Raw genomic sequence first — 27,754 nt, forward strand, 5'->3', positions numbered from 1 at the left:
AAAAAAAATCTTTCCTGGAATTGTAATTTTGGAGCTGAGGCACGCCTCTGTTGTGTCCTAGTTGCAAGGAAACATTAATTGGAGAAGAAAATGTTAATAAAACAAACCATCATATTGTATTTGGGTTTCAGAAAAAAAAAAATAGCCAGGAATCAGTTTTTTTAAAATGTTATACTGCATAGAAATTTTAAAAAAGGATTATTCTTTTAACCACATGGTCACAAATTGAGTTTTTTTAGACTTTGAATAAAATATAGTTTACGAAAATTTAGTCAAGTTATTGTTGAATCAGTATGAGCTAATAATAAGCCGCCCTCATTAACTTTCTTAATTAAAACGTTGTTCAAATGACGTATAACTTAACAAAGTGTCTGCTTTGTGTAATTTATCACACGCATTTGATAAACCAGAGCATACAGAGGTTCTACATGCGACACCAAAGTAGGAAAGGCTGACTGGTTGATTAGTTTGTTAGCTTACTTTTTTTTTTAGCACTAGGACAATTCTTATCTTCCAGTTGGATGTCAGGAGCTTGAATATAGAAAGTTCAGGTAAAGCAAAGTGCGTTTTTGAAACTTATCTTTAATCTTCATAATATAACTAGCAAGCACTTTACTAACCAGTCCCTTACTTCCATTCTTAAAGAAAAAAAATTTTTTTAATGTTTTTATTTTTAAAGCAGGGCTGGTACATTTATGTTCCACTCATGCATAGTTTTGCTACCTCGATTGCTACTTGGACTGCCTTCTCTTGGTCCTACATTTTGGAGATTAGAGTCTTTCTCCATTTCCATAAACATCTGGTTCATCTTTTCAGAAACACCTCTTGTTATTTTTAATTATTTTCCCAAAGCTGCCTTCAAGTGAAGCCTACTAGCTCCCAGGAAGTATCTAGTGGTGTCCCCGTGCAGTGGGAATGGAACTTGGGTACACTTTTCACTGCCTTTAAATATGTATCTGTGGTGTCTGGAATACATTTCTTCTTATCAACATTTTTTGTGTCTGAGAAGTGTACCATACTCAAATCAGCCTGCTTCTTTACAAATGAGCCAATTTAAAGATATATATTACATTCTATTTGAAGATGAGCTTCAAAATCCAAACCTTTGCCTGTCTAAAAATCTCATGCTTCTCTTTAGAAACAAACAACTACAGGGCTGGCCCCGTGGCCAAGTGGTTAAGTTTGTGTGCTCCGCTGCAGGCGGCCCAGTGTTTTGTTGGTTGGAATCCTGGGTGCAGACATGGCACTGCTCATCAAACTACACTGAGGCAGCGTCCCACATGCCACAACTAGAAGGACCCACAACAAAGAATATACAGCTATGTACCGGGGGCTTTGTGGAGAAAAAGGAAAAAAAAAAATCTTTAAAAACAAACAACTAGTCACCTGATAGAATTTAGGTTACTGCCTAAGGAACTGTATCCTTGTCAGGATTTTAGAATTGTGCAAATATTAATAACTACTTTAGGCATTAGCATCTGGGCACTATTCCCAGAGTCAAAGCTGGCACTAATGAGCAAGTTCTCATTCTCAGTTAAGCAATCTGTTTTGATTGTATTGCTGCCCATTCCAGATGCTTTCACACTTCTTAGTAATACTATTTGTGAAGAATTAGTCAATATCCAGAAATAATTCTTCTATCCATCCGTACACATAGATGCAATTACTATCTTTTCATGAATAAACAGTATATTTTGATATACTCTTGGCATTGCCTACCCTTGCAAATTGTCTTCATTTGTGGATCTAGGTATAAACTTTTTAGAACATAAAACAAGCCATTCTAAAGCAGTAAACTGAAGCCAAAATAGACTAGATTGTATCTCCAATTTGAAATAAAGTTTTGTGTGCTCAGTTATGACCTAGTGACTCAGGTATATACGCATGGTGTGACTTGGCACCTGCATTTCCTTGTGTATTTCTCAACAAGCCTTTGTCCAGGCTAGGATTTTGCCCCACCCTTGTTCTCCTGGCCCCTTCTGCAGAATGCTGTGCCAGAACTATTTTCTGTGACTCAGTTTTAATCACATCTCCTAAAACTTTTCTCACCGTACCCTTATGTTGTCTTACAAGCTAGAAGGAAGCAAATCAAGGCCGCACCCCCTTATCTGCATCCGAAAAACTGAGCAGTTTCATTGTTTCCTAGAGCTAGGACATTGCACTGTGTAAGAATGTATTCCAATGGTTATTAAATTCCATACATGAGACATAAAAACAGCACCAAAAATTCCACAATAAACTGTAACTTTTCCCTGTACTTTCTCCACTCTGTTTTTATTTGCTGTTGTTGTTTAATATTTTAAAGGAACAGCAGCAGGATATAGAGGAAAGAGCAGTCATAGCTACTGCTCTGCTAGTTGGGAGACCTGAGTTCTGATCCTGGCTCCATCACATACCCACTCACCAGCTGTGTGACTTTGAGTAATGCTTGCTCTGTCACTTCCCTCATCTGTAAGATAAGGAGTTTTAGGTTTTTAATGGTACTCAGGGGACTGCAGAGGTGCTTTTGTGGTTCTGCAAATATCTGATGTTAACTTCACAGGTTCTGGAGCTACTCTAAAACCAAACATCCATCCATAAGCCTAATCAAAATTTCCAGTTTGTTCATCCAAATAGTTTCATTGTCCTCAGTGACAAACTTTACAATCTTCTCTCTTTTTTAAAATATTCTTCAGTTTCATAATTAATATATCAAGATGTGGATTTTTTTCTTTTTTTTTTTAACCTTCTTGGGATTCATTGGGATTCTTGTATCTAAAGATTGGGGTCTTTCAATAATTCTGGGAAGTTCTCAGCCTTCATATGTTCAAAGATTGCTCCTTCCTTATTCTATCATCTCATTGTAAAATTCCACATAGATACACATATATACTGTCTCATTCTGCCCTCCAAGTCTCTTACCCCTTTTTTCCTATTTTCCATCTCTGTGTGTCTCTGGATTGTATTCCAAAGAATATTCAGATATATTGTCTAGTTCACTGACTCTCTTCATCTGTGTCTAATCTGCTGTTTAATCGATCCATGAACCTTTAATTTCAATAGCATATTTTTCATTTCTAGATATTCTATTTGTATCTTTTTGAAATCCATCTTCTCCCTGTTCATTTCTTCAATATTTTTAGAATTCTATCTAAACGTATTAAAATCAGTTATTTACGTCATTTCTGATTGTTCTAGTACATAAAACCTTTGCAGGTTGGTTTCTGCTGACTGTTCCTTTTGTGAACTCTCACCATGGCCCCTAACATGCTTGTTCGCTTTATAAATCTTGACTGCAAACTACTTATTTGCCCTGAAAATTTTTCTTTGTGAATGCTTTGTGTCTGGGGTTGCGGCTGAGTTGTTCAAGATAAGATCTGTGCTTGCCTTTCCCATTTGTCTTTGGACACTACCAAACTAAAACCGTTTTATATTTAATCCTCTATTTCAGGCTTCTGGATGCACACAGGTAGCGTGATTTCAGACTACACATCCATGTGGAAGCTGACTTTTCACAAGGAGATAAATTCTTAGAGGAATGGTTCTCCTTCCATGTAAGGCCAGAGTTGAGACAAACAAGCTTCCTACCTGTCCTCTTCTGCCGGTGGGGTTTGTTTATCTCAATCATCCTTACACTGTGAGTGTAGCCCTTTGGGCATCCAGGTTTAAGCAGCAGTTTCCTATTAGAATCCCCATCATAACCATATCTTGAGCTTTATCTCCTGGCCCTTGCGCATCATATAGTTGTCCACTCTGTCTCTAGCATTTAGCAGACAACTTTCAGAAAAAGCCAAGCTTGCTTGCCTCACTTGTGCTCTGGACACTACATTATTTACTTTCATGCCAGCTCAACAAGTTTGAAAAGATTTTTAAAATATTTCTTTCAGCATTTTAGTTGTTTTTGTTGAGAGGGTTGGTCATGGTAACTAATCCACTATTATGCTGGAAACAGACATCTTTGATTAATTAACTTTATAATGAGCAAATGTTATAAGTCTAGACACGAATCACATTTATATTAACAAACTACTGATTTTCTCTTTTCTTTAATCTCTTGGGGTTCTATGCAATGTTTCTTTTTCAGAAAAGGATTCTCCTTAAAAAGTTTTGAAAATTCCCTCTTACAATCATAAAGTGTGATGATTTCTCCTCATGACGCTGTTAAATATACTCGCTAGCTACACTGCCGCTGATGGTGTACCATCGGTCTCACTCTCCCTCACAGGGTCAAATAATCCAGGTGTCATGGACCGATGCCGTATTTTCAAACTTTTGTTTGCTTAGCAGCAAAATCTTTTTGATCTAGAAAACTTTGAGCAGAAGCCCAGTATGGATAAGGGATTTCTGCTCTGGGTGTGGGGGGTAGGGAGGAAGCTCTGAAACCCGGTGTTGGGTTTCTCTATGTCTACGTTTCTCTACGTCTTTCCTGGAGCACCTCAAGAGTCTGAAAATGTCTGCTTGAAGTTTTAGCTATGGGACCTTGGGCAAGTGACTTGATCTCTCTGTGCCTCAGTTTCCTCATCTTTAAAATAGGCAAATAGCACCCCCCTGACAAGACTGCTATGGTGATTGAATACATTAAATATATAGCAAATACTATATGAGTTAATTTTTAAAAAGACAGGAGAACTTTTATTTTAACTCTGCATACTCTTATTGAATTTTTCTTACTTCTTGGAATTTCTATAAAATTCATAATTTGTATATTATTTGTCCAGTTTTACTAAAAAGAATTTTAAAAGTAAAAGAAAAAATAATCTTAACTTTAAACTTCAGAGTTAAACTAAAACCAAAGACCTGTTTGTTCCATGTTATTTCTTTCCCATACATTGCTTTCTTCTAGCACTTGGAACATTCTGAATCCATAATGACAAAACAAAAATACACTATGGACTCTATAGACTTTTCTTTTCACTGTAATTTTGCCCTAAGACGAATGTAGCCAAGTTCATGGCTTACCTGGATTTCAGATCTGCCTCCACGTAAAGCAAAACCCCAGGTTACTTATATGCCCCCTTGTCTGCCTGCCTCATCCTGTGTGCTTGAAGGTTAGTGAAAGGAGAGGAGGAGGACACAGGGTTGAGGCAGAGCTTGTGCATCCTTCCAAGGATGGCATCTTTAGGATGGGCGAGAGGCCGGTGCAGCTGCTGGAATAAATGCGGGACCAGGGAGAGGGGAAGGAAGGTGCTGGACCAGGAGCCTGTACAGGACCATAGGAAAGAGGTTCAAAGGGATAGGAAGGCACTGGCTTTCATGCACTCTCTTCATTTCTGAGATGAGGAAACTGAGACCTGAAGAGCTGACAAGCCCTGCAGGGAGGGAGAAACTCTTGGGGCTAAGCTTGGGAATGGAAGGTCATTCTACCTCTGCTTCTTCGAAAATCCCTAAAGATTTGGTCCAACACACAGCTAGGTCTCCAAAGTATGTGAGGCATGGGGAGGAGGCACTGGAGGGAAATAAAACATGTTGGATTGAATAATTCAAAATGTTTGGTCACCCTACAACCACAGGGTCATAGGCCAAACAGAAAGTCAGCTTCTTTAAATGCTTTAGAAAGAGCATTGACCCAAGAACAAGCAGATCTGGGTTCTATCAGGTTATAAAACTGTCATTTTTGTAGGTCAAAATGTAGTAGCGCCAATTTCGTACTGCTCAACCCACAGTGCCAGTTCCACCAGTCTGTAGCTTTTGGGGGTTTGAACAGAGTCTCCACATTTGTCCAGTGGGTGATGCCTGCCTTGTCTAATTTGCAGCATTTTTACGAGGATTGATCCAAATTATACAACATTTACTGAGTGTGTGCTGTGGATGATTGCATGGGAAACAAAGATAACCAAGGTACGACTCTTGTTCCCAAGGAGCAGGCAGTCCAGTGGAGGAGCTAAGAAACAAATAAAGTTGAATGTGATAAGCAAGTAAGAAAAGAAGCAATAAATTCTGCTTGATTGTGGATGGTTAGGGGGACAAAGCATTTGAACTTGGCTCTAATGGTTAAGTAGAAGTTTCCCAGGCAAAGGGGGAGAGGCATCTCTAGCAAGAGGAACAGCTCGAGCAAAGGCATGGAGGTGTGAAAGCTCATGGTGAATTGAGGAACAGTACGTCCAGACGTACAGGGTGTGGCGGGAGAGGCTGTGTGAGTCCAGAAATGTTGAAGGGGCAGGTAGTTTCAGTGTATAAAAACGATTGGATAGGACTGCATCCAAGAAAACTTGGAAAGCATAGAAATGCTTTACAAATGCTAAGTGTTATTCACTTTACAGACTTGAAAGAAAATTTCCCTAAAATCTCACACCATCCCTCCCCTCCTCTCACAAGGGGTTTGGCTTCAGTTATAGGTTGATTTGCCAGATTTCTTTATAGAGTGTTTCCTCTTCCTAGCAGAAACGTTCTCTCCTGGGTTCAGTTAAGCGGCATGTAGGAACTTTCTGAGTGGTGGGTAGTGGGGACAGGAAGTGATTCAGTTTGAGTGAGGAAAGTGCTGCCTTGCTATTCTCCAAACTGCGGCCTCCCTTTCTCCCGCATGGCTTATTCTAACCTCCTCAAGAAAGAAGTGAAACCACTACACCCAAGGAAGGAGAGGATCAGTGTGAGCACCCTGGCCTCTCACACTCCCCCTTCTGTTCCTCTGCAAAATCTCTCTGAATAAAGTCAGAGTGTTGTCAAGCTTAGTCATGCTCCCCATTTCCTCTCTCTCTTACCAGTCAGGACTCATCTTGGGACACTCTCTTCCAGTAAGTTTCTAGTACCCAGCAATGGGTTTGTATGATCCCACCATACCCTTATAGAGCCTATCCTCATGCAAGAGAATGCAAGCTTGACAAGATGGTGAATGGAAATTAAGGCCCAGGAATTCAGTTCCAGCTCATTCTACCAGTGGCTCCCCTGGACTAAGAGAAAGAACCAAATGGACTTGATTTCAGATTCTGGCTTTGCTACCCTTATTAGCTATGCGGCCTTTTGCAAAACCCTCTCTCTGAGCCTCTGTTTCCTCACTTGTAAAATAGAAGCAATCATACTCAAATACCAGAGTCACGGTGACCATTAGAGATAATGTATGTAAAACATCTGGCCCACGGAAGATGCCCAAGACACTGTAACTGCTGTCACCATTATCATCATCATCACCTCCACCACCATTATTAAGAGCTTGAAGTAATGCAGGCTCCTTGCTGGTTTCATTCCTTCCCTCTTACTGCCCTCTATCTGTTCTTTACATGGCAGCCAGAGAACTCTTTTGAACACAAAAACCAAGTCACATCCCATATTACTTAAAACCTTCCTTTGGCTTCCCATTGCACTTTGAATAAAATCCAACCTCCTTCCCCTGGCCTCCAGGGCCCAACTCTACCTGGCTTTCTGTCCTCGTCCATTCCCAACCCCATTACATTATAGTCTCCCTATTACCTTCTCTGCTCCAGCCACATCGGCCCTCTCAGTTCCCTGGACACTACAGGTTCTGTCAGGGCCTTTGTCCCTGGGGTTTTCTCTGCCCAGAAGGCTCCCTCTGTCCCCTCCCTCCATATGTTCTTCACACCCTTTGGCTACAGCTTAAATGAGACCTTCTCTAACCACACTACCTCAGTACCACTGTACTTCCTTATCTTCTTTACTAGCCTAATTCTTATTTATCACTGTTTGTAAATGACTTATTTGTATGATTATTTGCTCAACATCTATCACCCCAAAAGAGAGCAAACTCTAGGAGGGTGGGAAAGAGTTTGCTTTGTTCACCAAAGTAATCCCCAGCACCAGACAAGTGTTTGATTTATTACTGTTGTTATTATTAGGCAGCACTCTGCTGTAGTACAAACAGATACAAATTTAGCATCGTTTGTGACCTTGGCATTTCAAGGAGGTTAAGGTTTCCTTACAATGATTACTAGTCATGTTACTTTTCAAAGCATTTAACTACTTTCTAGTACATCCAAGATTGAGCTTTCTATTTTCTATCACCCACATTTACCATGATGAACATGTATTTTTAATAAAAATTTCTTGTAAACTTTGCATTTTAACAACAAGACCCTTCACAGGAAATCAAATGAATTTATTTTAAAACTTATTTTAAATGAATTTATTTCAAAAGTAAAATTCACAGTAAAGAAAGACTAACAGCCAGCCTAATGTTCTTAAGGCTATCAGTATTTTAAAAGAGGGAAAAAAACTAATCAAAAGGCCTTGCCTGATGTTTAAGAAGTTAGTGATTCAATACATGATTTTCCAGTTGATTAGATGTAGATAATATGACAAATGAAATGAAAATTTTCATGCAGGGTCCCATGGGTTAATGCTGATGGAATACATAGTCCCTGGCAGATAATGAGCATTCAACATCTGTTGAATGCAAGTTTCTGGAAGCCTTCTCCAGCCAGAGGCAACCACACAAACTGCAACTCTGGAAATTACAGTACTTCATACATTTTTGTTGTTGTTGCTCAGAGGTGAATTATCAACTAATGAATTTCTATTCAGGATACTATTTCTTGATAGGTTAAAATATTCTTTCAATTTTTCTTTCTTTCATAATTTAAATGTATGTCATTTCATCTGGAATGTTCCCCTCCCACACACACGCACTCTCCTAACTCTTTTCCTCCATTTTCCTTAAAAAGCTCCTTCTATTTCCTTTTCTTACCCAAAAGGTAACTTTTCTCTGGTGATACCAGTATTCTCCAAACCCTCCTCTTTCCTTGTATGCCCATCTCCCAGGGCCAATAAAGAAAGTGGCATGTTTCTCATTTTACCCTGCCCTTGTTAACCCCAACCCTGGCCCAACTACTTATGTGAATTCCTTTCCATTCTGGTCACCGGAACCCTGACCTCATTTTCTATTCGATGTTGCCTCTGCTTTAGTCAGCCTGGGTGACTTCAGTGACGTTTTGATGACTCTAATAGTGTTCGACAGCTCACCCACAAAACCCCATCCTGACCACCGTTATCATCAGAACATCTCTACTTCCGCCTTCTCTGGGACTTTATTACCTCAGTTTTTTCCTTTAATTGGCCCAAGAGTACCACATCTCAATTAAAAAAAATCAATAACAACAATAATATTAAAAACATGTATTAAGTTTCCACGATGTGCCAGCCACTGTGCCAAGTGCTAAAAATACACCTTCTCATATAATTCTCACAACAACGTAATGAAGTCAAATTATTATTAGGAAAATTATTATTATGAGGAAACTGAGGCTTTAGAGACGTCAAGTAACTTCCTCAAGATCACCTAGCTAGTAAGCAGCATCTTCCCTTTTTCATGCTACTCTGTCGAGATACCATTCTCTCTTTGTTTCATGTTCATAATTACACTTCTTGAAAAAGTCTCACTTCCTCCTTCTCCACAATGTGCAGTCCATTGTAGTTTCTTGGAGATTCTCACCATGCTTAAAGGCCTCTCTCCAAAGTCTCTAATCCCAGCTGGGTCTCTGTAGTGCTCATCACCAAATGTTCCTTTTTGAGATGAGCGTCTTTCTTAGCCTTCATAATATGACTTCTTTTTTCTCCTTCTCTTTCTGGTCTTCTTTGTTAACTCCTTTTCTTCTTTTACTGCTTAAATGTAAGATTCCTCACAGTTCCATTTAGACACAGCTTTCTCCTCCTGCTTCACACTCAGCCGAGACGATCTCATTTGCTCCCACACCAACACTCTCATACCTTCACAAATGAAGAACAAATCAACATGGCTAATTCTGGCCTCCCTGACCCACAACCCAGTTCGAGCTCTCTGCTGAAATTTCCATATTATTGTTCCTGAACTATCTCAAACTCCATCTGCCCCACATCACACTCATTACCTGTCCCTGACAATGAACTCCCCACCTAAGTTTCCTACCCTGAACCGCTGGCATCACCTTCACTTCCCTAAACTCCCCTCTCCCCTAGTCCAGAGCTGATACACCCACATCCAAAATGATCTGTGGTGGACACAACCTTGAACTGGGAGTGAAACTTGGGTTCTACTCCTGACTGGGGCACTAAGGGGCTGTGTGACTTGGAGCTGGAACAGGGGTCTCTAGGGCCCTTTCTCACTCTACTATTCAAGGGCTCTGTGAAATGCCTGCAGCGCTCACCACCTTCACCCCTCCTTACTGGTCTCACTAACATTCGCTTAGCTCTGTCCTCATTGCTTTTTGCCTGGGCTATCTTAACTGGCATCCTAAGTGGCCTTATTTCCTTTCTCTCTCTTCTTTCTTCCCTTCAGATGGTCCTTCAGACAGCCATAAAATTACATTCATAAAACACAATTTTGATGATGTTTCTCACTGGCTTAAAAATCTTTCAAAACATTCCTGTTGGCTGTAGGATAAAATTCATAGTCCTTGTTCTTACTGTTGCACACAGCCCTCTGCGTGCTAGTCCCAACAGAGCATATGAAACTGCGCTTTGTGTAAGTCGGATTGTATATGTCGTTGGAGTAAGCATTTGGGAAAGTTAAGCTTCCTAACTTATTCTTTATACTAAAAGTAATAGTGGAACAAAGATTTGGGTATTAAATAGTGAACAATAAAAGTTTTAGAAAATGGCATAATAAATTTATTTATAATCTTGGAGGAGGGGAGCTCTTTTGAAGCAGGATACAAAAACCCAGATGTTCAAAAAGAAAACATGGGTTAAATTTTACCACATAGTATTTGAAGACTTTTGTATGGACAGAAAATGCCATTAACAAAGTCTAAAGATAGTGGTACTGGGGAAAAATTTTCAACACGTATCACAGCCAAGGGTTTCATTTCTTAATTTACAAAGAGTTCATGTAAATCAATAATTTACAGAAATTGACAACAAATATGTTTTTTTGAAAGATGCACACTCACTAAATAATTAAAGAAATAAAATTTGAAACTATGTTTCAAATGTTTCCATTTAGAAAGGCAAACATTTTAAAGGTGATGACAGCCATTGCTGATAAGGCAATGGAGAAAAGAGCACACACCTGGATTGTTGAAAAAATTATAAATCAATACAAACTTTGGAAGTCAATTGGATAACATCATTCAAAATATAAGACAGATGTACCCTTTGATCCAGCAATCCTACTACTAGGAATTTATGCTACCAATGAACTTAAAAAGGGTTACTAAGAATCACAACACATACACACACAGCTTTCAGTTGCAACACTGGTAATACTAGCAAAGAAGAAAAGAAAGGAAAAAACTGGAAATAGCCAAAGTGTTAATTGATAAAATATTAGATATGGTTTTATGATTGAATGCTATTTATAACACTTTCTGTAAAAGAATGTTTCTGATATGGAAATGTTCATGATGTAGTGTTAATTGGAAAATGAAAAAAGCAGTTTATGAAATAATATTTGCAGTATGAGTCTACAGAAATAGATATATGTAGTATTTCTGCATTGAAAAAAGAATGCCAGGATCTACAGCATTTATGTTTTCCTGTCATTTACACATTTTCTAAGTGCACACACATTATTTTTGTCACTAGAAAACAATTAAAAAGTTTTCAGCTTTCTGTGGAAAAGAGAAAAGCAATTAAACCATCTGTATCCTTGTATGCTCTCTATTAAGCAATAAACACTATCTAGAGTTCATGTCATAGAAGTTTTATGAAAATTAATGATTAACTGAGTATAACTCATTGAAAGTGCTACAGCTAAAATAATCTCAAAGCTCTGTTTAGGATTTGGCTCTGACATTAAATTATGCTCCTGCTCATACTAAGCGATTCAACTAGCTCTATTTGCATAGCTTCATTCATCAGATGCTGTCACTTAATGTTGCTTAATCCAGGCCTGTGTGTATATAAGTGGAGTTGGAATATAACTGCATCAGCTACTACCAAGTGTTGAGACAGGAGATCTCATCACTTGAAACCAGCCCTTCATGTTTATAACCTGGGTGAGTATCACCACCAGTGTGCAAGAATATTTGTCATGTGGTATTAGAAAAAGCCGTACAAAAGAATCAGTGATATTTATATCGCCATATATTCTGAAATATTTCTGATTTAAAAATGGGAGAGTAAAGAGTAAATGTTAAATCTGAAAAAAATGGTGACAAGAGTAATCGTATTTTTTTAAGGTGAAAGATTTGTAGGTTGTTTAAAGAAAATGCTTTGCTTTTTAGAATACGATTTGCAAATATTTCCTGACTATGCTTTTGACTTACCATGTGATTCTTAAAAAGCACCTGACTTTCTCTGTATCAGTGACTCCATTGTAAATGTGATATATTAGTTTCTTATCTACCTTGCTTGATTTAAGAGCAGAGTTCCTCCAACTGTGTTCTCTCAAACTAGTCCATGGAGGTGTTAATAGAGGCGGTGGAGGACAATACAAGCTAAATAATAATAATAATAATAATTACTTAAAATACTTAGTTAAACAAAGGTACCCACAATTGCTCAATGAAGGACTTTCAAACCCTCACTGTGCTAATGTGAGTTCTGACTTCCCAAGAGGTGGAATACGTATTGGAACATTTCCAAGATTTATTTGAAAATGCAACATTTTTTAATGTCCGTCCAGGAGAATTTTTTTCTAGGACACAAAGATCCTTGAATATAAGGCAAAACAAACAAACAAATCCAGCAATGCAATTTTCATGTTATCATTAAAGTGTTACCTGAATACCTACTGTGTGCAGGGTACTATTTGAACTATTTTCTGTACAATTTAAAATTTAACTACGATAAGGTTACCTAACTGCACTATTCCACAGGTTATGATTACAAATTAACTACCATATTCACAAGTTCATTATTTCAAAGAAGTTGGACTGAGCATTTGAAGTTAAATTCCTAGATCTCATTATTTTCTCCCTACATTTGGAAAACGGAGGAAGGAGACAGGGTAGGGAAGCTCTGGCATAACGATGGGAGTCAGGAGACTAGATTCTGGTCCCAGTTCTGCTATTGTGATCCTGGACAAGGCACTTAATCTTTCAGTATTAGCCTTCTCATCTACAGAGTTAGGGGCTCAGTAAAATGATGTCTAAGCTTCCCTGCTTCTAAATGTTCTTGACCAATACAGGTGGAAGAATCCAAGGAAGAAGGTAAGGATTGATGTGAGGTCCTCAAGCTCTGTGAGGATAATATCCATTTCCTAAGGGAAGATAAGATTCACTCCAGGGTCAGAATAGGGAGTTCTCGACTACCCTACCATTGAAGGATTTTGCTCATAAGACTGGCTGCAAATAGAATGGCTGTGTGTAAGATTCAAGTTCCATTACAACAAGAAAATTTGGAATTTCAGCCTATTTGGGACTGTCTGGGGACAAAAATAAAGACGCATGAAGTTTATCTTCCAATGAGTTCTCTAAGCCAGGAACTCAATGCTCCTCTCTTATGTTGCTAGAAGAGCTGATCCATATGAAGTTTATAAGAGATTTAAATGACAACCACTTCTGGGATAATTTGGATTTTATCTTCTTTAATCTAGCAAAAAGAAGGCAGTGCTTAATAAAAGAAGTAGTAGCTATTAGTAGAATTGCAGGCAATGTCAGAGAGAATTTAAGACTGGAGAAGAAGTCCTGCTCCCTCCACAAACCACAGCCCCACTGCCTTATCTTGATGATGAAGCCAGGTGCAGTGCACTTCTGAAAGAACATGGAGCTTTCTGCAATTTATGACAGAGAACTCCATATTCTTTATCCAGCTTGATAATCAAGGTACAGCATTCATTGGCGATCCTTGCCTGAATCAAGTATTACATTGGGGAGCTGCAAGATGTTGATTTTTCTGATTCTATCATTCCTACTGTAATGAATAAAGCCCTCATTCATTCATTCTTGAGAAATGCTACAGGACATGCGGATTTCTTTTTTCATCGAATGCTTTATAGTCAATTATCATCATTATTCTTTTTGATGCTTGAATTGTGCCAAATTAGGCCAGCTGGAGATCCTTCAAGGAGGCTCCTTGTGTTCTTTTGACACAACTTTATTGGTTTTTTAATGACTCACTGTTTTCTGGCACAACAGGATATTCCCTGTTCACTTCTACTTTCTCAGCCAAGATCTAGAGTCCTGGTTCCTTTTAGTGGAGAAAATATTTAGAAATTAAGATATGGGCACACTGATACTGCTGACTCAAATTTAACATTACAGGGCTTTTCTCTTGACTTATTTTATATTTGCATCTCATTTCCCTGCAGTGAAAGTCTATAACATCAATATATCCACTTATTTGCTGTATCCTATAGTAGAGCAAAATAGTCTCAGAATTCCAATACCAATATTACCACTAACAATAAACCCACCTAGTAAAGTTTGGGATTCCTTTGCAGTTCTTTTTGTCCTCTGACTATATTCCAGTATAGATATATATTCAGAATAGTATGTTCAAATTTTACTGAAATAATTATTTTCTCTATGAGGTTATATTATCAATTTTAAACTGAGTTAAGCCACAGTCATTTCTGTTTGTTTTCAAGTGGAGACACTTGGACTAATATTACATTTTAATCCAACAGAAGCGTGAAAAATGAAGCCTAAAATGAAGTGTTCAAGCAGCAAAACTTCCCCAGCAAAGACGAACAGCTCAGCAGGCAAAGCCTTGGTAAAATCTCCCAAGTTAAGAAGTAAGCATTTCGGATTGTTTTAATAATATTATTTGTCTGTTACCAAATCTTTATGAGGCCAATGTTCACACATGCTACCTTACCAAAAGCTACTAAGAACACAAGAGCTGAAATTCAAAGGGGTAACTCATAAGTGTGTAATACAGCAGGCTTTGGTTTGAACAGACTATATACAGCCAACTTTTGCTTATGTGATACATCATAGGACAGGAATGGCTCAGATGGTTTATACCTGCTAATAGTGATAAACTTAACTATAGCCCTTCATATGAATCCCTTCTCCCTACATACATCTTGAGCCACCAAATCCTAAAAACTTTTTCCCAGACTAACGAATAAAATTGAAAACTGACCCACTTTCATTCAACAAACATTTATTAACATCTTTGGTGTATCAAGCTTGTGGTCTTGACTTGTGACTTCTGATAAAGGAGAGAATAACAAGTAAAGATATTTGAATAATCCAGGCCCCAAATAAAGCAGAATTGACCAAGTGATGCTCAAGTCTATCCCGTTGCAAACCCAAAGGGTCTAGAATAAGCTGAAGGGTAAATAAACTCAGGTAGTAGCCATAGCTTTAAGGTGAAAGGGCCATATACATCTTTGATCTTTGAAATGATCTATCCTAGGAAAGAATTATGCAAATATATACTCTTGCGTATGGAAGCAGTAATACAAAAGAGAGTTAACAGAGACCTGTTGGACTGGAGAGAAAATAGAGGATGAGGAATGATGGTGGGGACTGGTGTAGCTTTGTCCTTTGTGCTTCTGTCTGTTTCTCTGAACATCTTTAAAGCTAGAAGAGAAAGCAGTGTTAAAGGATATCGTTCTGTCCTTACTGAGGCTCTGGCCCACCCACGCTGTTCTTTGGTAACCAGGGAAAAGGCTAATTTGACTGTGTTTTCTGAATAACTAGGAAATCACCAGTTAAGTTAGTCTTACTTGCATCTGAGTCAAAATGCTCTGTGCAGAAGCAGTGACTGAGTGGAAATGATTTCGCGTCCCAGATTCCCTCTTAATAGAGAATGCATTTTCTTTTTATCCCAGGAGATGTGGTCTCCTTACAGACACTGGAATGAGGAAGCAGGCTGGAGTTTATGCCAGACTTGCTGGCATTGATGCAATAATTAAAAAGTAACCCTTCTTTTAAGGGTGCAGTGGCCCTAATGGCTTAGTTACCCCATTTAGAGAAACAGAGATAAAGATAATCCCCAAATCATTTATATGGTTTTGTAATGCATTACAATATTTTTATTGTCCCTTAGCAGATGTCCCTTTTCCATAAAAGTGGCTCAGTTTAATACTAAAATTGTTATTACTTAAATGCTCCTGGACAAAATTTCGACAGATAGCTATAAGGTATGTGACAGGTAGGAACCACTTCTCGAAACTCAAGGTGCAAGAAATGTCACATCTTATATTTCTAAATAAACTGCTCTGAGTCCCTGAGCAAGAAAGCTCATTTTAATTCCTTCTCCTCCCTTGGGCTAGCAGAATCTGACACCATCACAAAACTCAGAATCCAACCACTACAGGTATCCACACAGTCAGGTCCCATATGAGTTATGGTCACCACCAGGGCATTTCACCTTTAGTGCCAACGGAGCACAGGAATTCATGAGCTAGATAAAAGCCCTTTCCCAAATTAATCCCCTTTCCAATTTCCAGGAAGCTACTCTCCAGGGTCGGCCATTCCCCTCTGCTACTTCCTCTCTTCCATAACCATTAACCCTTTCCCTGCCCTGACAATCCAGCTTCCTTATGGATCTAGCCAGAGGTCACAATACGGGAGCCTTGGGACAGATCCACCCAGCAGAAGTATTTTATTTGGCCTGAACAGTGTTACTGTTGTTTTTTAATTGAGGCAACACTTAAAAATTGGAGAACTTTGCATAAGAATCTGAATGTATGGTTTCTCTTGAAAGATCTGAAGATCTAGCAACACTGGGCCCATATCCTGACATGGCATTAGTTGTGGGTAGAACTTAGTAGAGATCACCCCTGTTAGTTTGGGTCTGTCCACGGAAGATCTGTTACAGTGAAAGATCTTCGACTTGATCCTGTGGACTGCAGGGAACCACTACAAATTTTTAATTGGGGAATAACAAGATATTTTTATTTTAGAGCAACATGGTGTAAAGATAGAGTGAGGGGCCAAGAGTAGAAACAGAAGCTGGTCAGAGGTCTACTATATTCATCTAAGGGACTGATGATGAGTACCTGACCTAAGCCAACAGAATGGAAAAGAAGGATTGAATTTCACATACACTCAGAAGGTAAAATCAACAAGAATTAATGACAGATTGAATAAATTGAGGGATGGAGAGAGAGGGAAAAATGGTTGAATCTCAGCTTTCTGATTTAAGAATTGGGCAGACAATGGTAGATAGTGGTATTGTTTTTCAAGATAGAAAATTCAGGAGGACTGTATTGGGAGTAGAGAAAGATAAACAAGTTTTTTTTAAAAAGAATTTATGAGTATATTTGAATTTGGGGTATGTGTAGGTCATCCAGGTGGAGATGTCCATAGTTCAGGAGGATTATAGAGAGAGATGCTTTAAGAGGTAGAGATGCTTTAAAATAGCTAACATCACAATGCCCTGAGGAGCAATAGATACAAAGCTCAGGAGAGAAACCGAAGGTAGAGCTACAGCTTGGGAAATCATCAGCATACAAAAAGATGATTGAAGTCATTGGAACAAGCAAGATTGCCCAGAAAGAAAGTCTAGAGTGAGAAAAAAAGGCAAAGGACAGAATCCTGAGGAACATCAACATTTTAGGAGCAGGAAGAGGAGGAAGAACTAACAAAGAGACAGAGATGGACTGACCAAAGAGAAACAAGAAGAGCCTGAAGACTGGCGACATGACAATGAGGGAAGAAGGGGTCAAAGAAGGATGTGGTCCTTGAAGTCAAATGTCACAGACAGATCAAAGGTAGAGAGCAATGAGAAGAGACCTTGGTGAAATAGATGTTTGGGGAAGAAATGAAAGATAAAGTGATTCACTTCTGTAGTTCCTGTCAACTATGGTCTAGCTCTCTCAGTGGCAGAACTAAAGAAAGATTTCCAGGCCCCTTCCCATTTACTTACCAGAAATGCCTGAAGGATTTCATCATGCTGTTTCTATGATGAAACTAGTTATGAGAATTTCCTCAAAAGCCATACTAAGATGCTGCCCTCAGACACAGGCAGAATGGAGACATAGGAAGTGACAACAGCCCTTACATAAGCTTGTACTGGCCCTTTGACCCCAGTGGAGCACTCTCTCCTACAGAGTCCCCATGGCCATGCCACGTTTGTGCTTTCCTCCCAGGAACACAACCTGTACACCACTTTCAGCTGCCCCAAACACCAAAGTATGCATTCTTCCAAATTATCCTGATGTAATGTATCTTCAGTACTTCAAATGTAGTGACCCTGCTCCAATGAATTGTACCCAGTGTTTGTCCCACCAGATGCTAACCCCTACATCCATATCTTCAGCTCCTAACTCTCTTCTTCTACATTTACAATACTTCCTCAGCATCCTGACCCTCACTTTCAACTACCCAAGACCCATGCCCTGCTCTATACAGAGTCCACTCTCAATATTAGAGATGCCTTTCATGTCTCCATGGGATACTGACCAGAACTTAAAGATGACTATATTAGGAATGAGCATGCTTGTGGCATTACTTTATGCCTTTTAGCTCTGAAGAGATAATGTGATGTACAGTTAATAAAGAATTGTATTAAATTAGTCATTGGGAAGCCAAGTTCAATGCTGGCTCTGGCACAGATTTGTAAACTACCTTTGTAACTGTAAAAGAACCATATAAATGTGAGACACTGTAGTTGACATTTCTGAATTGTGATGCAATGTTAGGGAGTTCCAGGGCAGATGTGAGTATAATTAAGTGGTCTTGCCCTGTTCAGACAGTTGAAGATACTTAAAGGTAGATGTCCATCTGAATTGGAAGCAAGGTATAGATAATTCAAAATAGTAGCTAAAAAAAGTTTATTCCACTTGACTTTGAAAACCATATTAGGAGGGAAAATCTTCTGGAGAATAAAAAAAAGATCATAGAATGGATTCCAGTCACAAGCAATTATTTTCATTTTCTGAATTACTGTGAATAATTGAAATTTGGCTAGGTTGTACAAGTTGCTTAATAATTCATTTACTAGAATGCTGAAAGTTGAGATCCTATGACGTGTGTTACAATTTTCTTTTCTATTTAACTCTAACAGGCTTTTTATGATTTCCAAGTAGCAAATTTAATTTTTTATTTGAGATTTTAATTTTTCTTTGGCTAAATGAAATAAGAATTCGTGAAAATTGATTAAATTTTTCACTTCAACTGATTTAATTTGAATTTGCATTTTCTTAGTCCCTAAAATCTCAGTGCAGCATTTTGTCAGATGGAGGTAGATGGAAAGAGTAGTTTTGATATGAGGCACAGCTGAGTCAAAACTTCTCAGCAGACCTGTAGCCTTGGGCAAGCGTCATGACTACTAAGAGCCTCAGATCATTATCTGTAAAATGAGAATAATACCTACCTTGCAATATTGTTTGTGAAGGATTAAATGAAAACAGTGTGTAAAATTATTAGTACAGTGCTAATATTTGACAAGGGAGCCAAGAATATTCAATGGAGAAAAGAAAGGCTCTTCAATAAATGGTGCTGGAAAAATTGGATCTTCACATGCAAAAGAAAGAAACTTGACTCCTATCTTACACCACTCGCAGAAATTAACTGGAAATGGATTAAAGACTTAAATGGAAGATCTGAAACTATGAAACTCCTAGAAAAAAAACATAGGAAAAAAGCTCCTTGATACGGGTCAGCTATTTTTAATATCAATAACTTTTATAGACTATAGCTATCCCTCCAAAATTATTAAAAGTGTATTCTAGGCAAGTAGAAAGGATTACAGATTTCATATGACTATAAGCATTCCCCCTCAGTTAGGCAAAGATTGATGTATATTGGATGCAGATCGACACTCCCTTATCAGAAATTCTGAAAATGAAATTTTTTTCTAAAGACCTCAAGTTTTTCGTAACTTATTTGGCAGTAAAATATGACCTGAACTCATTTGACAGTTAAGTCCTGACCTGAACCAATGTGAGGTCTTTATTTATTTCACTTTATGTAAATTTTCTGTTTCCCTGTAAAATTATTAATTTTTGATTATGGGGTGCTGCCGCTAGTCCCTGCTGGGAGTGTTACATGTATATATAGTTTATGCTCTACATTACAATTCTAAAGTCTAAAAAACTGAATTTTGGAACACACCTGGCCCCAAGGTTTTTGATAAGACACTGTGGACTTGTAATTGCTTTCTTGGTCTGCTACTCTCAGGGTTTGTAAAAGGATAAAGATGGATGGAAAGAAATAGTATTTTGATTTTTTTAATTATTTAGAATCTCAACAGAAGGTGGAAGAAGTTTGCCAGATATACTTTATGAAGCTACGCTCAGGCCTTCTTATAGAAAAGAAAGCCTGTTACTTTAAGAAAGAAACCACCAGAAGGCATGTACCAAAACCAGGTAAGGGGAAACTACACATCTCCTGGTAATTCTTCAATATAGTGATGGGCATCTATTTGTCTTCACTTACCATATCTGGATATACAATTTTTTTTCCCTCACCCAAATTTTCCTTCTGGAAAAGAGTAAGGATAATGAGCTATTTTTTAGCCATTTCCTAAACGGCATATAAAGAGCTTTTAATAGCATGAGAGAAATGGTTATGTTACAATGTTAAGTGAAAACAGAGGGTATAAAATTATAAATATACTTAGAATATTTTTTAATGATTTTTTTTCATTTAAAAGAAGTAAACTAAAAAGTTAATAGTGATTGCCTTTCGGATGTTGAGACCATACATGACTAGTTTTCTTCCACCTAGACTCCAAAGAGTGTGCCCTACTGGGGTGTAAGTGTGCCGGGAGGTATTGATGTCTTCAGACCATGGGTGGCTGAAGCCCTGGGGTCAGTCACCACTCTCAGCAAGTAGCCTTGAAAGGGAATCCTCAAATGATGGGTCTGGGCAGATTGGGGACTGACAGTCTACTCCTACCTCCACCCCTGTCCTGCAGGTGGAAAGCAACATCTGGTATTGGCTGCCTGTGAGCAGCAGCTGGAACACCTTGAACAGTCTGTGGAGGGCTTCACCTTTGATGTACCCATGATCCAGAGATGTGCTAGATCAACTGCTGGTCCAATTTTTGAAGGTATGACTGGTCGCAGGGGTGGTGTGGAGATGAGGAGAGAGGTAAGACACAGGACCTTGGCAAGTGGCGCTCCAGGAAGCTGCCCCAAGTGTACGTCTTTGAGTATATCAGAAACTTCTGTCCATTTGCTGCTAACATCCCCATTTAGGGATATCCAAACTGGGTACAGGACAGTTGCTCTAACAATGCATGTGCATTCTATAGTTAGCATTCCATTACTATTTTGAGATGCTTGCTGTGGATTGGAATCCCATACACATTATTCCTGAGGAAAATATATTACCTTTTGTGGAAAAAAACCACATTACCCCCAAATTTCAACATTTTGACCATGAAAGAAAAGGAAGAGCTATTATATTTTTAAAATATAATTTCAATTCTTAAACATTTTAAATAGTTGTTAAGATGGTTTTAAATTGTATGATCTACTTGTGCAAATAAAGTCCAAGTTGATGATGACTATCAAGAAGTGAAGAGATCATTAAGAAAATTTGACCAGGAATGGCATGTTGCCATTTCAAGTATTATTCCTGAAATAAATGTCTTAAGTTCTCAGAAGCAGGTAGAAGTTTCTCATTTAGGTTTTTTGTGGGGTTTTTTCTGAGGAAGATTGGCCCTGAGTTAACATCTGGGCCAATCTTCCTCTACTTTGTATGAGGGATGACACCTCAGCAAGGTTTGATGAGCGGTGTGTAGGTCCATGCCTGGGATACAAACCAGCATATAACCGGGCTGCCAAAGCAGAGCACACAAACTTAACCACTATACCAACAGGCCAGCCCCTCTCATGAAGTATTTTTAAATCATTTTACTTTAGAAGTTCACATACAAATTCAATATTTGACATTCTCCTTAACATTCTGTGTGTTATTTTTCTTAGCATAATTCTATAATGTAAAGAAAATATAGAACATTTCTTCTCCCGGACCCATATAGGTAGTCCCTAAATCTGCTCCGGTTTTCCCCAGCCTGCCATAGAAATATTATCATTTTCTTTGTGTGCTGGAACATTAAAAAATGTTAGAGTCTAAGTGTCTCTGTTATTTGGCCAGAGGACAGGATGGGGCTCACACCTGAATTCTCTAGGACTGTTGGAAGTCTCTGTGTGACTCCACACCTTACAGACAGGTATTCATTTACCCATGTCTATCAAAATAGTCCCTTCTTTGTCACAGTCCCCTAGACCATGAGGAGCTAGGAAGCAGAGGTTTCCTCAGACAATGTCTGTCAATTTTCCAGCTCCTTTCTCCTCACCAAAGCCTCCCATAAGCACAGTAACATGGCCGCCCACAGCCTTCATGCAGGAGAAGAGCTTCTTTAATCCTGTTCAGGTGGCACACCTCAGCCTTTGAGCTACATTAAGCTTGCACCAAAGGCTTTCATCTAACTGACAGCGATGGACAAAGTGTAGCTCAAATTGCAAAACCAAACAAAAAAACCTTAGAGGAGGCATTTAGAAAATTGCTAAAAGATTGCTCATGGAAATAAGTTTTTTGAATTCTTAATGACAAGATTTCCACTTGTTACAGAAGATTTTGCTTCCCTGAGCACATACAACGATCAATCCATTAGTTTTGTTATTGAGGATGGAAGTTATGAGATCTACATTGAAGACCTGAGTGGACAACAAGAGAAAGGTAGAATGTTTCCTTGTGTCTATAATGATGACTAGTAAAGTGAAAAGTAATTTTACCAAACCATAAAAAATGTGTTAACTCAGACATGACAAACCTATTTCATGCTGTGTGCTAACTCCAACGCATTGGCAGTGGGGTGCCTGGATGTCCCTGTGCTGAGGAGGATTCAGAAGCTTAGCCAGGTTTCATCAGGGAAGAGTGCTGATATTAAGAAGTGGCATCTGTTGTGAAAAATGGAAGGAGAGACCACACATATTTGCTATCATTAAATTACCTACTAGATTTTTCCAATCTTATCAGTATCACCAAAGTTCAACCTCTAGTAAAAGAATATATCAGTGCCATGAACAATATTTTAAATATTTTAATAACAACTGTGTCAGAGAATTCATCAGAACATATTCACACATTTTTGAGACCTTTCTCAAAACCACAAATGTCTTGCTTTTATTGATATATAATAAAAGAGGAGGATACTTTCTGATGTTGTGTGTATGTTGAAAGTGAAACCTTTTGATAAAATTGTATCTCACCAAAGGGATTTTGTGCATTCTCTTTCAGACCCAGTGTTATTCCGTTGCTATCCTTCTCAGTGCTCCTCAAGTGAAACAGGTAATTTGGAGAGTTGGGTAGCTGTAGTGCTTGAATTCTTAAATTTGAGGTAAAGACAGATCTAAAAATGCTCCATGGGAAAGGAAGATAGTCTCAGAAGGTTTTCTCCAGCCCAAGTTCATGGTAAAATCTTAGATTCTTAGAGGATTTACTCCATCCCATCTATCTTGTAGTTTAATACTTAGGGTAAAGCTCTGGTTACTTTTTTTTTTTTTTCTAAAGATCGGCAACTGAGCTAACAACCGTTGCCAATCTTCTTCTTCTTTTTTTTCTGCTTTATCTCCCCAAACTCCCGCTCCCCATACATAGTTGCATATCTTAGTTGCAGGTCCTTCTAGTTGTGGGATGCGGGACGCCACCCCAACGCGGCTCGATGAGCGGTGCCATATCCGCACCCAGGATCCAAACCCTGGGCCGCCGCAGTGGAGGACGCGAACCCAACCACTCGGCCATGGAGCCGGCCCCAAGCTCTGGTTACTTTTAACAGAGATCCAGAATAATAGCAGCTTAAGCTACACAAAACTTTATTTCTGTCTTAGTGAAGGCTGGAATGGCAGTTCTACTCCACAGGTTGTCCATGAACCCAGCTGCTTCTCTCTTTGTGGCTCGTCCAACATTTACATGATTCAAGATTACTTGCCACCATGATAATGTCCAATCAGCAGGACAGAGGAAGACAGGTGCATGAATTCTCTTTCCTTTTAAGGACACAACCTGCAAGTTGTGCCTGACACTTCCACTCACCTCACATTGGTCAGAACTTAATCACATTGCTACACTGAGCTACAAGAAGGCAAGCTGGGAAATATCCTATTATTTCACAAGAAGAGGAGTTGGATATTGGGGGCCAACTATCAGTGGCTGTTTATGCAAATAGGGAAGCTGACACCCAGAGAAATACCCATTAGAGTCAGAATCCTACAATTAGAAAGCATATAAGAAAACTAAACTCTTTTCTTCAAGGGAGTTAGAATTATCCCCTACTTAATCAATGACTCTTTAGTTTTATTTGTGTGCAAATATTTCTAAGAGACATGTTGGTGAATGAAGTCATTGTTTTACGTGATATGTTGCATTCTTTTCCAGGGTGTTAAATTTATTTAAATTAAAATGAGTTATAATTCTTAACTTTACAATTTACATTTTTTAATTGCAAGGAGATGGTGTTGATGGTCAGAAGTTAATGGTAAACCTGAGTCCTAAAAAATACAAAGACTTCTTGCTGCATGCCAACAACAAGGAGCACTCTGTGGAGGTAATAGAAATAAGCACTTAATTGTCATGATTGACTCCACTCATTTGTGCAGATTTGGGTGTTTGGGGTATTTTGAAGGAGTTTTGTTTGTGCTATTGTATCTAAAACACAATCAGTTATTACTAATCACCTGCTTCTGGAGTAGGAAAAGTAGGGAAATGGCATGTATAGCCTTGCTACTGAAAGTCTGGTCTCTGCCAGCAGTATGGCATCACCCAGAAGCTTGTTAGAAATGCAGAACTTCACACTCACTCACAATTGAATCAGAATCAGCATTTTAACAAATCCCCAGGAGATTCATGTGCACATTAAAGTCTGAGAAGCACTGCTATATAGAATGATCTCAAATCCTTTCTCTTTGGCTTTAGGAAATACTGTTCTTCCAGGAATTGTTTCTTTGTAAAATATTGCTTTCTTAGGCAAATGCAAAAATAATTTTACACACTGAGCCTGCTAAAGGGATGGTCATAAACATTTCCATATACCGAGATTTACAGATAGCATAACAACCTACATTCTAATCATAGAATTCACTGAATAGTCTTCCTCAGTTAGTAAATGGCAGTATTATATGGGTCATGATGAAAAATTATGAACACCTGGAGGAACAAACAAGTCAAAGATGGAGACAAAGAAGAAAACATGAGAGTATAAATATAGAAGATAAGTTATATAAATTCACAAAAATATAAAGCTAACTAATACAGCCATGTAAGGTATTAACACAAACACTGGATGGTAACCAACATCTCCCTTAACAAAATGTTCCTAAGTGTATATAAGTGTTTGGCATATATAACTACTCAATAATAAGAGCTGACCCATACTGAGCTCTATCATCTACCAAGCACTGTGTTAAATGTTTTACAAGTACTGTCTTATTTAATTCTCATAGTAACTCTATGATGGAGTTATTGTACTGGTCAGATATTGCTGTGTAACAAATTATCCTGAACACTTAGTGGCTTGAAATAATAACCATTTATATCACTCATATGTCTGTGGATAAGTTGGGAGTTGATGCATCTAGAAAACTGGCTAGCCTAAAAAATTGAGGCTTGAGAGGTAAAACAATGTGCCCAGGTCTCAGAGATAGCACATGGCCAAAGAGGGGTACAAATCCAGATCTGCTGTATCCAGATCCAGTCATTCTAAGCCGTAGTCTCTCAAAGTCTACTATCAATGAATCAAATCAAACCCCCCACTTTGGCCCTCTACTCACTTCTTTCTCCTTCACTCCTTCCCATCCCCTCCCCATCCCCTACTTAGTAAGTAGGCTTGCTAGAAATACCAAGTTGTAAATAATTATTCCCCATTAGTTTCTAACACAGGAAGGTGAAGTTGACACTAGATCTCCTACACACATAATGGTTGCTTTCTCTCTTGTTTCCTCAGCTACAAAAATGTGAAAACCCGTTCCCAGACCAGGCCTTTTTTCTTATGCATAAGACGTCGTCCAGATGTGTTTCATTTGAATGTAAGAACAATCCTGGAGTGTTTATAGGAGTAAAGGACAAGCACCTTGCTCTAATTAAAGTGGGGGAGCAAACTGAGCCTTCAAGTAGGCAGAATATCATATTTAAGCTCTCTTAAACTTAATGTGATGGGAAGCTGTGGATCCTGGGTTGGGTAGCCCAAATGGCTACCACTGCAGAAGGGATGAGACAAAAGAAAGAGGCAGGGAACATTTAAGGGAAATGGAGAGTGCTCACACGCCGTGGAATGCTTTTCTTATTATGTGTAAAAATATTTTTCGTTATCCTTCAGTTGTTTTTTACTTCCCTCTGTATCACTGTATATTCAACACAAGTATTGGTATATTAAATCGGGTATCGGTAAAGAGATCTGCCAACATTCAGAAGAGACACAGCCTGACCTTTACTTTTTTCCACTTTCAGTCCATAAAGAACTTCATATTTAGAGCTGAGACCTCTGGGAAGAAGCAAGAGTCTTAGCCCAAGTCACAATGTAGACAGGTATCTGTTTTAAAAAACTACATAGGGACACAGTTTTTCCTGGTTCCAAATAATAGGCTCAAACACTAAAGCTGCTGGTGAAAAGGCACGCAGGTTGCCCATTCCAAAAGTGGAATAAAACACCAAGTTTGTTTATAGATGCCGGAAACTTCAGATGCCTCTATGGCTAGGCAGGTAATATAAATAAGTGAAGAGGCAAGGATTATCAAAAAATTGTGAAAAATAAATCCAATATTTATAAAGCAAATAATTTCACCTCTCATTGTTTCATTTTTAAAGTTCTGATTTTTGTAGACAGTTAACTTTAAGCAAGGCATTCTTAACATTAGGAAGTGAAATACATTTTAGTTCAGACCTATGATTGAAATCATTAAGAATATCTAACAAACTGAAACATTTTTTTAAAAAGCAGCAAGCCACAACATATGTTAGGTCATCCAGTCCCACAGTGGGGCCAGAAGTCCTCTGACCTCCTAGGACCTGGATGGGGCACAGGATTAACCTTACAATTTCAATATCTGGCTATCCCTCATGTTTGTGGAATACCATGTTCTTCCGACCCTAGCTCCCAGGGATCTATGACTTGATATACTCAGCACCTTGGACAAAATGTCTTCTAATCCTTTCCTCCTATGTGCACAAGTCTTTTTATTGTCCAGCTTCCCGATGACCCTGGTTACTATGGAATATTCATTTGACTTCTGTTCTGTCTTCATTTCCTTTGACCAACCATGTCCTTGATATGTCTTTTGCACCCCCTGAGCTTCATTTCCGTATGATCTGATCTCCGTATGCCAACACCTTTATTCTACTTTGTCTACCTGACATTGTAAAATTTTTACATAAATCTATTGATGGCAATATTTTTTATTAAACATCTTTGTGTTTTACTTTTAGTAAAGTAGTAAAATTTATACTCAACTATGTAATAACATTTTTCAATTACTAAATAAATAGTTTTTGCTGATTTTAAGGGCTTAGCCATTTCTACTACAATTTTTCATAGGTTTAACACTGGCGATACATGATAAACATAATAACGGAATACTTATAAAAGTGTAGGCTTTTAAATTTCTAATTTGTTGATATCTATTGGATCTAATTGCTGGTTTAACTTAAGATAAAAGAGGCTGAGACTTACAGTACGAGAGCAAACAATTGTAGAACAATATGTCTTTGTTTCATTGTGAATAATTTTACTATAGAGACAAAAATAAAAGCAGAATCAATATCATCTCCTCTGAAAAACACTAAATGTTGAGCATGAGCATTTGTATGATATACTTAAATGATTATTATTAAGTAACCAAATATACCCATTACATAGTTTGTATTCTTGAATAAACAGTATTTTTAAAAGTTTGTGAGGCCATAATGGTTTTATTATAAAATGACTCAATATTCTGAAACTCTTAAGTGAAAGTAAGTAATTCACCAATGTTGGTATCTGGAGTAATTGATATTTTTGGTGATTCAAAACTAAGTAAGATCTTCCAGAGAAGAGATTGTGTCTTCTCCACCTCTGTACCCCTAGT

At 38.3% G+C, this 27,754-nt stretch overlaps 1 protein-coding gene across 5 annotated transcripts in view; it reads left to right on the forward strand.

Moving 5' to 3' along the window:
• The window catches only part of IL33 (interleukin 33), a 156,613-nt gene extending 129,032 nt beyond the window's left edge, over window positions 1–27,581 (forward strand). For 2 of the 5 annotated variants that reach the window (XM_046664905.1, XM_046664903.1), the window contains exons 2-8: window positions 14,414–14,521; window positions 19,928–20,053; window positions 20,605–20,739; window positions 22,269–22,376; window positions 22,938–22,988; window positions 24,146–24,243; window positions 25,639–27,581. In XM_046664905.1, the coding sequence (XP_046520861.1) occupies window positions 14,425–14,521; window positions 19,928–20,053; window positions 20,605–20,739; window positions 22,269–22,376; window positions 22,938–22,988; window positions 24,146–24,243; window positions 25,639–25,836 (813 nt within the window). In that variant the 5' untranslated portion in view covers window positions 14,414–14,424 and the 3' untranslated portion in view covers window positions 25,837–27,581. Of the gene's footprint in view, window positions 1–11,690; window positions 11,841–14,413; window positions 14,522–19,927; window positions 20,054–20,604; window positions 20,740–22,268; window positions 22,377–22,937; window positions 22,989–24,145; window positions 24,244–25,638 lie in introns of all 5 variants that reach the window. The other 3 variants (XM_046664902.1, XM_046664906.1, XM_046664904.1) reach the window with 3 other exon arrangements.
• The last annotated feature ends 173 nt before the right edge of the window (window positions 27,582–27,754 follow it).

Source organism: Equus quagga, chromosome 6 (assembly GCF_021613505.1).
Source record: "Equus quagga isolate Etosha38 chromosome 6, UCLA_HA_Equagga_1.0, whole genome shotgun sequence".
In the NCBI taxonomy this organism is placed as follows: domain Eukaryota; kingdom Metazoa; phylum Chordata; class Mammalia; order Perissodactyla; family Equidae; genus Equus; species Equus quagga.